At 35.8% G+C, this 12,514-nt stretch overlaps 3 protein-coding genes across 4 annotated transcripts; 1 reads left to right on the top strand and 2 right to left on the bottom strand.

Annotated features, from left to right (window-relative positions):
* The first annotated feature begins 1,126 nt into the window (after positions 1 to 1,126).
* On the top strand, positions 1,127 to 4,233 carry LOC109159264. 2 transcript variants are annotated; one of them, XM_019307363.1, is made up of 3 exons: positions 1,127 to 1,640; positions 3,015 to 3,672; positions 3,727 to 4,233. In XM_019307363.1, the coding sequence occupies exons 1-3, from the start codon at positions 1,544 to 1,546 to the stop codon at positions 4,004 to 4,006; spliced, it is 1,035 nt and encodes a 344-aa protein (XP_019162908.1). In that variant the 5' UTR covers positions 1,127 to 1,543; the 3' UTR covers positions 4,007 to 4,233. The 2 variants fall into 2 exon arrangements, with proteins under 2 accessions (XP_019162908.1, XP_019162907.1); XM_019307362.1 differs by having other exon boundaries at positions 1,129 to 1,640; positions 3,015 to 4,233.
* A 61-nt stretch (positions 4,234 to 4,294) lies between these two features.
* LOC109159266 (deoxyuridine 5'-triphosphate nucleotidohydrolase-like) lies at positions 4,295 to 5,244 on the bottom strand. The gene is made up of 3 exons (XM_019307364.1): positions 4,959 to 5,244; positions 4,776 to 4,867; positions 4,295 to 4,673 (listed from the first exon to the last, which is right to left on the bottom strand). The coding sequence occupies exons 1-3, from the start codon at positions 5,138 to 5,140 to the stop codon at positions 4,429 to 4,431; spliced, it is 519 nt and encodes a 172-aa protein (XP_019162909.1). The 5' UTR covers positions 5,141 to 5,244; the 3' UTR covers positions 4,295 to 4,428.
* Positions 5,245 to 5,576: 332 nt separating this feature from the next.
* Positions 5,577 to 9,531, bottom strand: LOC109158844 (glycosyltransferase-like At2g41451). The gene is made up of 11 exons (XM_019306736.1): positions 9,092 to 9,531; positions 8,361 to 8,510; positions 8,182 to 8,234; positions 7,646 to 7,754; positions 7,419 to 7,553; positions 7,297 to 7,341; positions 7,009 to 7,196; positions 6,714 to 6,855; positions 6,574 to 6,620; positions 6,137 to 6,224; positions 5,577 to 6,018 (listed from the first exon to the last, which is right to left on the bottom strand). The coding sequence occupies exons 1-11, from the start codon at positions 9,452 to 9,454 to the stop codon at positions 5,752 to 5,754; spliced, it is 1,587 nt and encodes a 528-aa protein (XP_019162281.1). The 5' UTR covers positions 9,455 to 9,531; the 3' UTR covers positions 5,577 to 5,751.
* Between the last annotated feature and the right edge of the window lie 2,983 nt (positions 9,532 to 12,514).

The following is a 12,514-nucleotide window of genomic DNA, read 5'->3' as shown; positions in this document are numbered from 1 at the left end:
CCGAGGTCGCCGACGAGGTGCGCTCGGAACCAGTGCCCTGACCTCCATTTTTCCGCCCAAGATCCAACGCCTGAAACCAAAGATAACCATCCCGACAATTCTCCGGCAAACTCAAGCAATCAGAGAAAAAATAATTCCAACATCCCAAAATCAATGGTAATTAATTATGTGCTTACTGTTTTCAAAAAAACAACCACAATTAATTTTATCCGAATGAAAAAACAATTACAAATAATTTCATAATATACATAACAGTTTGCTTAATTATATCAAAACCAAATAGACATATTATGTATGCATATTTTGAAGAATTAAGATGAATGTAATTGTAAACCAAAGCATATACCAAAAAAAAAAAAAAAAAAAAAAAAAACACTTAATGTATATGAAATTAATGTTGATTTTTAGGCAATAACAATCAACCAGGCAGAGATTATGAAGGCTCTGATACCAAATGTGAATAATCTAACTATACTGAACAATAGTATACGAGAGATCTGACCTCGTATAAGAGCGGAAGCGTAGCCGTGTTGATCTCCAACCACAATTGAGGTTCCTCTTGTGTTGCTTCTTAACGGTAGACCATATTATTTGCCACAATTGAGATTTCTCTGAGTAGTATGAGTACCGTATTTGTATGTATGTGCTATCTAATCAATAATGTTGTATAACATCAATCCAAGTTTATATTAGGCACAGAGTTTGAATAAAACTTCTAGTTATTCAGTCCAATCAGCCCACTTAATAAATCTAGTCAACTTACACAATTTAATTAAGACCTTAGTGTATAATATATAATATATATTATTTGGAAAATATTACATAACCTTCTTTCATCCGCTTTGCAAAACATTCTCATGTTGAAAATTCAATTTAAAATTCTTTCTCCGTTGTGGTTATGATTCAAGCAAAAATTGAGAGCGTACTCACACGCGTCGAGTTGGCGCCGAAAAGGTGTTTGATTGCGCGTTTCGTTCCTGTGAGCATACTAGTCAACCTACGGCGTGGCAGATGAGGGCAACCACCGTAATTTGATCGAAAACGGGGGCCAAGAAGGAAAATAAAAAATGCTTCTGTTCTTGCTTTAAAATGTAGCTTTGTAAAGTACCGTCAACACAACAACAGTGATCCACTTTTAGATTTTTCTTCGTCCCATGTTTTCCTCAAGTACGCACACACGCACAAAGAAAAGCATAACCACAACACTCCTAATCGTTTTTTTTTCCTTTACTTTTTAATTTTCTCCTTTTATTTTATTTTTTTTAGTAATTTTTATCGGTTCTTATTCCGCTGCGAGCGATCACACTACATTCGGATCAGTTCAGACGACAAAAGAACGGAACTTCTGTTCTACTTTCACTCCAAAAATTCCTCTTTTTTTTTTTTTTGGGTTTTACTCGAGAGAGAGCCACGGTTTCTGTACTGGTAGTTTGGGTCTTAATTTTCTTGGAATAATACAGGCCGGTTCGCTCTTAGGGGAATTCTCCAATACCCTTTCTTGGTTCACTAGGTTTTGGGTGGTTGATGGTTTGGTTGGGCGATTATGGAGTACAGGAGGAGAGTGCAGAGGGGTGAGGATCAGTGGGGTGAGGTTTCCACAAGAAAATCACAGAGCAAAAGGCCGCCTCGTGGACCTCAAGGTATGATGAAAAGGGTTCGTCTTTTTTTGGGTTTGATTACTCAATTCGCGGTTCTTGTGTGTTTCACAATTATGTTTTGCATCATTAATTAATCCGGTTAGGTCAAAATGATGGGTATCTTGTGGGTGATTGGGGAAATGTTTATGTATTTCGAATATTTCTTGTTAATTCTCTTTTGCTCTGTCTATTATTTTCCCAACTGTGATGTAGTTTACCTGTTTGTGTAATGTTCTGGGTGCAGTTAGTTCTTTCACATGCTTCTTTAAGCCAATGTAAGTTGTACTTCCCAGTGTTGAATTGGTCTTACCCTGCTTTGTCATTTTCTTCAAGTCCCCCTATTTAGTTTTGAATGTTTTCTTTTAATTGGTCTGGTGATGGATCATGGCTTGCAGATATAAGATCTATAATGTGTCTTTCTTTAAACTTTGATTTAGCTTATAATTATGTTAAGTTGGATTTGCATGTTTGCCAAACTGTACTAGCATCTGCTGGTATCACATTGATAGGCCATAGGTAATCTGTTGAATAGTTTGAACATGCGGAAACTTGTTTGATTTGTGTCCTGACCCTTATTTTAGGGCTGGAGAGGGAGGTTGGAAGTGAATGAAAATGTTGCAGGGATTGACGGGGAACAGGATATTCTTGATAATTCTTGGTTGTATCTGAAAGACTGAAACTTGTTACTACTTTTTTGAATATGCTCTACAATTGTGTTTGTTCTTCTACTTTATAATATCTTATACTTGAAGCCTTTTCTACTTAATATTTTTTTAGTGAACACTAATTAAAGTAGTGTTTCTGAAACCCATTTGCAAAAGTAGAGAGTAGTGGTTTGGATTTTGGAATCATCTTCTGTAAATTCAACTCTAAAGTCTCCTCAAATGGCTTCTCCATAACATAGAGGTGACCAGAAATGTTCTTGAAGTCGCATTCTTCTGTGTCATTCTTATTACTTGAATTTCAAGAGCAGTAAATTGGCCTGGTTCATATGCTACATGAATGGGTCATGCCTGTCTTTTCATAAGTATGTGATCAAGGTAGTGAATTGGGGGTTTTGAATGCGTTTTGTAAGTTTTGATGATGATAATATGATTTTGACAAAGAATTTAAAGTTTAATTTCAGAATTGCAATGTCAATTGATGAGATTTAACGTAAAACTGTGGGGTGGGGAATGTCATTGAATTTGCAGGCAGAAAGCCATACTTGAGAACATTCCTCTATCTGTATATTTTGTTACTTCTGCCCTTTACTTCCATCACATAGTTGTTGTCATAGTACATTAAAGGCATTTATATATTGTAGTGATTTGCTGTATTTTCTCTCTTTAATAATGTTTTTTGAGTGGTAAGCTTATATACACTTTTTTTTTTCAGGTAGCTGGCAACGAACTGTACCTTCATGGGAGAAATCATTCTGCAAAGTTGTTGGTTTATTAGATTGGGAAAGTGTATTGGAGATGAAGAAGTTCGCATTCCTCTTTGACAATGTGGTAAAGTGGGATTCATCTGCCGGTGAAGAGGCATTTCAAAATGCGAAGAATCGATTCTGGTCACAACTACATGGCATTCCATGTGACATATCTTTGCCCGATCCTGATCTTTATATAGATGAAATAGACTGGGATTGCAAAGTTGATCCCGATATGCTGTTGGACCTTGATTGCAAACCTGCGGACACTGGTCCAGATGAAAAACATGATCCGGTGATCATTTTTGGCGATGCCCTCATCCCGAACAATGCATTCTCAGCCTTTGGTTGGGGTGAAGAAGAGAACTTTAGAAAAGCTACTAATTCCTCTTTGAATAATCATGAAGATCAGTGGGAGCACGGGTGGAAGAATAACGAGACTACAAAACAAAGTGGATGGAATGGAGAATGGGGCTTGGAAGAAGACGAAGGGGTCATGGGATACACTGGGTGGGGAGGTGAACAGCGAAAAGAAGATTCTCAAAACCTGGAAAAAGATGGTGTTATCACAGGAGACACCGGATGGGGATCCGGTTGGAACAGTGATTATCAGACGGAAACATTTGAAAATTCAGAAGGTAGAAATTGGGGTTCAGGAAAGGGCAATGGATGTGCAGGTGATTGGGATGAGTCGAGGGAATGGGGACAGAAAGAAAATTGTACTGATTTGAAAGCGGGAATTGCTCATTACAACAGCTTTTCAGACATTAAGAGAGGTAATGGAGGTAGATATATACCCCCCAAGTATAAAAACTCTTGGAATGAGCATCATAGGAACGGAAAAGGCAAAAGATGTCCTTCAAGGGAGTGGACCGACGCCAACAATTTTGGACATGCCAGTCACCATGCTTGGGTAAAAACTGGACAAGCGTGGAGCTGGAAGAAACCAGTTATGTGAATACGGAGTAGTAAATATTCTTATTTCTTTATATCTTCTTCATACAAATTTTTTGGAGCGTCTCGACGTAGGCAGGCATGCATGCTATTGCCCCCTATATTAGCAATTTTGGTTTTGAGATTTTGTCATTTTGATCCTAGTTATATAAGAGGACATCTTATTATCTTCAATTCTTCATCATCCATGTATGAAAGTATGAACATCTTGGTTTTGCCAAAATGGCTATAGATTGCTTGGTCTGTCCTCATCAATGCAAGTTTATGCAATTCTGAGTTTCATTTTCTTCACGATGGATAACTTTTTACCTTCATTCATATATAGAAAAACTCCATCGTCTCCCATTACATTCCGGAAAAGATATTCAATAGTTGTGATAGTTTGACAGACATTATTATTAGTACTACTAGGCTACTAGCATAGCATTAAACTCCGGTGGATCCAAAGCCGCCGGATCCCCTAACGGTGGAATCAAGATCGTCAACCTCCTCAACCTCCGGCGTTACAATCTTCTCAATGATGAGCTGTGCAATTCTATCACCCACCTTGACTTCAAAATCAGCATCAGAATGGTTGAACAATATCACCCCAACAGGTCCTCTGTAATCGGCATCAATCACGCCTGCTCCCACGTCTATTGAGTGCTTCCACGCCAATCCAGATCGCGGCGCTATCATTCCCAAACAAAACAAAACAAATCAGTATTCTCATGTTTTATAAATAATCCAGTTTCCGATGATAGAAAATGTTTAACTTTATGAGATTGATTTACCAATACGAGCATAGGTTCCCGGCGATACGGCGATACTGAGGTCGGTGGGAATCAAGGCCTTGCTCCTACCAGGGACCTTAGTATCAGCAGCACTGTAAAATCAGAATAATTGAATTGAAATCAGATTTTAAAATCAGAAGAATTGAATTGAAATCCGAGAGATTTTTAACTTAAAATACGAACCTGGAGAGATCGTAGCCAGCGGAGAGAGGTGAACCTCTAGAGGGCAAGACGGCTTTCTCAGAGAGCTTCTTGACTCTGAAATATGAGGATCCTGCAACGGCACCGTTTTGATGGTGGTCGAGCTTCGGAATCTTGGGCGTCGGCTCTCCCACCTCTGCCTCTGGAGAGTTGTTTTCGGCCATTACTGTTCGTGCGTGAGGGAGGGTGGCTGAAGAGCAGAGTAGTAGTGGAATTAGGGTTTGCAGAGACGTGGAAATGAATCCATAATAAGAGTCGTCCTCTTTATGTAGGAGGATTTGCCCAGAAAAATCGGAGTGGCGCCAAATGTTCCCGCCATTTCTTCCCATCATTCCGGTTCTTTTTTCAAATTTTACCCAGTATTCCTCAAATTATTGTAACTCTCAAATCTTACTCTCTGATGTAATAGACTATGATAAATTACTTATTTTTATGTGGGTCTCAATACAAAAGTATACATTGAGATTTTGTGTGTGAAAGTGAAAATTGAAAGTAGAAAATAAGAGAACACATAGTATTTCCTTCGAAAAATTAACATGATTTAAAACTTTGGTTTACTATGAAATTGGCGTGAAATATATTAATTTTCACAAGGAAAAATGTAGAAATGGTATGATCACTAAGTGCTGTGTAAGCAGAATGTGTATAGTAAAGCCCCGAATTAGAACACTTGTCTATACCTCACTAATAAGACTATAATCTAAGCCTGAAAATCTGTAAAATTAAATGTACACTCTTCACACTTCAGTGTTGTATTTTTTCCAAATCCAGAAAACTATATGTCAAGGAGAAGAATGTCATCCATGGTGGGAGGTGACTCTGGTGGAACTGCACCAAATTCAAATTCAGATTCAGATTCTCCAAAAACCAGAGCTTTCCTTGCAGTTGCCTGAGATTCCAATCTATGGCCAATTTTCCTGGATCCCATATTTCCAGACACATTTTTCTCAGTAGACAACAAAGATTCTTTCACAATGTCTCCCTGGGCCTCTGCAATCACAGAACTGAAAACCCCAGACTCTCTCAAGTTCTGAATTATAACCTGTCGCACCAATTTTATAAATGGCAGTTAGAGATTGATCCCGCATTCCTATTTAGACGTGGATAAATGACCCGAGCAGCCTAACTATTGACTCCTGGAAATTTACGTGTGATCTTACCATGGGAGCATATATTCGTGTCAAAATGCCCTTTTTTACAAGTTTACGCTTAACTTCTTCATTTGCCCAAACAACATGCTCATTGTACCTAAAAGGGAGAAATCCAAAATGTAAAAGTGTGTGTGTGTGTGATCTTGAAATTATATCTCATATGATATATAGACAGGATATCACGCAAATCAGGAATTTGCAGCTCATCATATGATAGCTTAAACGTCACCGGGTATTTGTTGAGCATATAGCCATTAATGTGCAATCCAACTATCAGCTTAGGCTTTTAGTCGAGATGGAGCACATGTTTCAATTGTATTAACCGGGTAACTGTAAACCTGATACAGTGATCTCGATCAGTCAAAACGGGAAACGGACCCAAACTTCTTCAGCCATGGATTAATTTAGAAACGTGATAGTGAAGAAACATAGTTATGATCATTTACCAGTAACGCATTTCCTCTTCCGTTGCAGTCGAAGCTATTATAAATGCCTGTAATATAAAACAAGTAAAGGATCCAAATTTGAATAGAAAGAGTTCTCTGTAGCATCATAGCCTATATAAACATGATTCACTACAACTTACGTCTCGGTCAAATTCAAGCATGAAGCATCTTTTAACATCTTCCTTCGTAGGCTTACAACCACAACGATCTCGTCTCGAGGTCAAATCTGAGAACTTGGAATAAGTGTAGTGCAGAATAGCTGCCTCGTCCAATTTCACCTCACTACAAGATGAAGCAAACCGACATATTACCAAGACTATCTCAGATAATTAGCAAATGAAGACTATCAGATAGGTCCGATTTAAATGGAAGAAAATCGTATAGTAGTGCATATGATATATATAATCAATATATAATTTTGAAGAATCAACATACACCGGCATCTTCTTATAGTTGTGCCATCTGTGAGCGCCATTAGGACGAAGATGATCTTTGATACGAGCAGCCGATTTCCCATTTCCATAAGTCAAAAAGTAATTCGGGTTACCGTGGGTTGCTTCCCTGTAATTTCCAAAATATGTTTCCTTTGTAAGGTGGTCGAAATTCTTCTTGAACATTGATACCTGTCGATGCATACAGCCCAAAAGAAGAAAATATGATTTTGTACTAGAGGAAAATAGCATAAAACCTCGAGTGAGAGAAAATGAATGAAAGAACTCTTACTTCACTAAATGGTTCCTTTATATTGTCCCTCTCGACACTGCTCTCCTGAAAAGCTTTCTCTCATTAGCTAAGAGATCAACCACAAGCAATAATAAAAACGTTAGAGCATGCAATTTACTTACGTAATTTGGAAATATAACAAGATCGGTATCAGCAGGGATAGCTGACAGGAGCTCTCGCACAGAAAATTCACGTGTTCCAGACGGATATATTAGCTCATCTGTGTCCAAATGGAATATCCAATCCATATTGGCCTCCTTTATAGATTTACGAGGAAAATAACTTCAACTCAAGATCAAATTAAGCAATAAATCTAAACAAAATTCTTAAGAAAATCATATGACCATACCCTAGCCATGACAATAGCCATTTCCATATTCAGGGACTGCTTGACAAACAGCTCGTAGTTGCAAGGTTTGTAGAAAAAGCCCGACAACCAACTTTCATTCCAAATCCGGCTAAAACCAACAAAAGGAATATATCAATAATTTGAATAAATACTAGTAGAGATTTGTGGCATGATCTATGAAGCACATAATGTTTCATTATGAAGAAGAACTAGGAAATGAAACCTTTCGTTTCAGTGCCCAAAAGGTCTAATGTGTACACTAATTCTTTCTAACATATAGAGAAATTAAAAGGTAACCAACTACCATGTATTAAAGAAACAAAAGTATTGACCATGATGGAGGCAACCCTAGCCAAGTTGGTTAAGCTGTTGACTTGGTAACCAGAATGTTATAAGTTCGACTCCCAACAGGAGTGGCCTATTGGCTTTCTTGGAGCCGGCTAGGGTCACAAGGCGAGGTTTACCCGTATTGATCATGAAATTACAAAGCACAAGTTTATGATACGTGTAAACGCAAATAGAGAATCAAATTAAACCTTTTTTCTTGTTGTTCCTGTAGTTTTCTTGTTCTATATATGACATTTACTCCCTGCAAAAAGTGGAGCAATTTTTCAAAGTCAAGTAGACATGAACAGAACTTTACACATTGAAGCAGAAACATTAAGATTAACATGGCAGAATGGCATGTTTTAGAGAGCTAAGATTTCACACTCACCGGGATAGATTCTAGGACTTTGGATACATGGGGAGATGCAGCTTTGCCCTCCACAAACAGGAAAAAACTCGTAACACCAATAACCTTATGATAATATATCCAGGGCAGTGTTTGCTCCAAGCCAGCAGACGTGCTCGTAGTGATGCATACCTGACAACAAAATTCATAGTGAACAGAAGATTTCCTGACACGGACAAATTCATTGATACATCGCCCCGGGAAAAGGAAATGATTTTTAAACAAATTACACAACAACTCATCTAACCCAAAATTAGCAAGCCTGTTGTCATAACCAAAAAGCTACCAAAACTTTCAAAAGTTATGTAGAAAGCCAAGAATTCGAGTGGACCCCAGAGATGAGTAATTATAAGCGTCATCAATCTATGATGCAACAGACAAAGTTCCAGCTTTGTTTTAACCAAATATGTATAGTGGCATGAAATTAGTACATTATGTAAAATCAACAAGAAATGCCTAAAAAAACAAGAGAAAAAATACAACAGAGCCGACGGCATTCCCAATTCATGCTTCTCTAATGATCTGTAAAATGAAAAAGAAAGAAAAAAGACAGAATTTTTATGGCATCAAGTATGAGCCCTCGAAAAATCAATCCAAATTCTATACATAGAAATATATGACTTAACACATAATTTACGTTAAAAGTGATCAAAACCTACACAAGATCAAAAATCAATTCAAGAAAGCTGAAGAAACGGCAATGCAAGAGCAACCTTGGGGCGAATATCCGGGGCGGAAGATGACCCGACGTTGAATTTCCAATCCCTGAAGTAAGGAAACGACAGCGTCCGGGTCGGGGTGAGAATTCCGTCGCAGTCAGAGGAAGAAGAGCGGCGAGCGGGCCTGGACATGCCCATTTGGGTGAAGACGAGGTGATCATCGAAGGGTAGCCACTGGGTTGTCGGGTCAGACAACCCGCCCCTCCATTGCAGCATGAATGCATAGGCGGCGAGGCACACGGAGAGAAGAGTGAGGAATAAGAGAAGGCGAGAAGCCAAGGCGGTGGAAGATGACTGGGAGGAAGATAATGATGAGGTGGGTCTGGGTCTCAGTCTCAGAGTGAAAAGACCCGCCATTGATGAAGAAGTATCAAAGAAAATGCAGGAATAATGTTTTCATGTGCTGTGTCTTATGATAGAATTTCTACATATATTCTTGTGTGTGTGTGTGTGTGTGTGTGTGTGTGTATGTATGGGCATGCATAACCATTAACCAGAGAGGAAGAGAGAGAGGGTTGAAACTGCAGTCCGGACGTATGACAAAGCTTGGAACTTGGAAGAGCCGTTTTGTCCATGTATTTTATACTCCTTTACTCCCAACCTTATTGTTTCTTTTTTCTAATTCTTTTTTTCTTTGCCGGCTTTTAAGTGTCATTACAGTTTGGCAATTGGAAAATTGGCCAATTTTATCTTATATCTCGAGTATAAAATGGGCAAATTATATCGTGCACAAGATCCACAATGCATTGTGCACTCTAAAAATTTATATGTATTATATTAAGAGTTTATGTATATTATGTTAAGAGTTTACGTGTATTATGTATTAGGTTAAGATTATGTGTATTATGTTAGGAGTTTATGTGTATTCTACTCTATAATTATATACATACGAAACAGTGAATTTTTAAGACGCACAATGCATTATGCGCCCTGGTGCACGATAGAACAATTATATAAAATGAGATTGTTTTATTGACCTTCTCAATTTGAGTATGTAGACAAATTAAATTTGTTTATTTTCTTATTTCCTTTGTCGATTAAGGTCACAATGCGAATTTTGTTTGAAGTACACATTTGGATAGTGATTGTGAGCCTTTCCTGTAAATCAAAGTATAAACTCATTCTCTATTATTATTATTATTATTATTTTGTCTATTTTTTGTCTCTCAATAATTATTGAAGTAAAGCTTTTGGTCTTTTATTAATATTCTCCTTGTATGAAATTTATATTAAAAAATAAAATAAGTTTAAATCTACAAATATTATGTGTGGACCCTTGTTTTTTTTAGCACGATTTTGTTACAATGTAGTATATGATTAAAATGTTACTCCATACATTTTAGCTTGAAAAAATCACCCGCTTAAATATAATAATTTCATTTGTTTTTGTTAAAACTAATTAAAGTATATTTATTGGTCATTGTATTACATAAATTAAAACTAATTATAACAAATATCACGATAACCTAATTAATCATTTCATATTTGTTAGCCATTATATTAATTTTATCTCAATACTTTGGTTTACATTTTTGAATTATTATTATTATTTTTTGGAAATAGGGTCAAACAGGTTCATTAACTTTACTCAAAAAGTTAATTAAGATATTAAATTTTCAAAAATTGCAATTAAACTCATAAACATGTTATTTTGAAGCATTGAAGCTCAGAAATCGGTTGGTAACCTATAATTACAGGTTACCTAGGATTTTGTCAACCCTTCCACAATTTTTCGACAACAATCATCAACGACCAGATGGCCGCTTATCGCGTTTGGATGAGGTGACCAAGTTGGTCGCCTTCTTCGGCAATTGGAGCAAGCGACCAATTCGGTTGCCTCCTCCAAACGCAACCGAATTGGTAGGAAAATAGTGGAAGGGTCGTCGAAACCATATGTAACTTGTAATTATAGGTTACCAAATGATTTTTGGACTTCAATGTTTCAAAATAGCATGTTTATTGGTTTAATTGCAGTTTTTAAAAAATTATTTAAGGGTCTAATTGACTTTTTAAATAAAGTTCAGTGGTCTATGTAACACTTTTCTCTTAATTTGTCATCATAAACAAAATAACACGATAATAATTAATTTATGATATTTACAATTGTATTTGTTTTCAAAATATAGGATTTTTACATGTATATAAGTATATAACTTTGATGGATTAAAAATAATATATTTAAAATATTTTTCTTAATAATTTTTTTGCATATATTCTTCAATATTTTTATAAATTTTAAAATTGAGCTCAAGCCTTCGCACATTGTGCGCAAAAATACATAGTGATAGAGATAAACATGAAAATTTGATTTTATTTTCACTCCATCAATAGCAAAAATTATATTGAAGCTAAATATTCGAGTTTCCGTTGCTGATCAAAATAAACAGTAACATATTAAAGAGTAAACAATTTCTTATTGATATATTAAATAATTAAATAATATTGAGGCATAATAACGCATCTATAGTGTGACCGGAAGAATACTTAGAAATAAAAAAACGGATAACGATATATTAAGCACTGAAAAAAGAAGAAATACAAGGAGATCAGACAGTTTCAATCAATTCTAAACTATTATAAAGTGTAGCGAGGTGCATAGTGAAATTAAGATACTCATGGATAATGAATGGAGTCAAAGATATATTTATTGTAAAACTCATTTATTTATACCATAATAACAAGTTGCAAATAGGATTGACATTGTTATATATAGTTTGTGGACATACCTGTTCAGTTAGGTGGCACTAGAGATGTGCATAATTTGGTGAAAAATCGATTATTCAACCAAATTGACAAAATTTGATTAACTATTTTTAACCGAAATATTTTGGTTCGATTAATGATTAAATATTTTAAGAATTTTAGTTAATCGTTAATTCGAAACAAAAATTTGGTTAACTAAATTAAATGATTGATTAATAATAAAAAAAATAAAAATTTTAGTTCAGTTAATGATTAATAAAATCGCCCTATTATGATTCATGCAGTGTAACTTGGCTCATCCAACCAGCTTAATTTCTCAACTAGTTTGGATCAAACTGGCTCTCCAAAATGTTGATTTCTTAGGCCTACTATTTTGATTATTAGGTTAGTTAGGCTACACTATAAATCCTATAATCACCACAATGTTGGAACTCTAAATTTGTTAAATAAACTTACTACAAATTGGAAATGGTCAAATTACTTCTTCGGGAATAATTAACATATCAATAATGCATAAAGGGATTAGGTCTATACAAGAGATATATAACTCAAATACTCAATAGCCAAATATATTATTTCCTCTTAAATTAATGACCAATATTAATTAATTTCCTCTTAAATTAATGACCAATATTAATTAAAAAATGTATTATATGACGTAACTTTATATAATTAAATTATAATGAGATTATATTAAAAACTATTCAATCAATA

This window comes from Ipomoea nil, unplaced genomic scaffold (assembly GCF_001879475.1).
Source record: "Ipomoea nil cultivar Tokyo-kokei standard unplaced genomic scaffold, Asagao_1.1 scaffold2826, whole genome shotgun sequence".
Classification (NCBI taxonomy): Eukaryota; Viridiplantae; Streptophyta; class Magnoliopsida; order Solanales; family Convolvulaceae; genus Ipomoea; species Ipomoea nil.
Note: the sequence above shows the minus strand (reverse complement) of the source record. Positions and strands in the feature narration are given on the sequence as shown.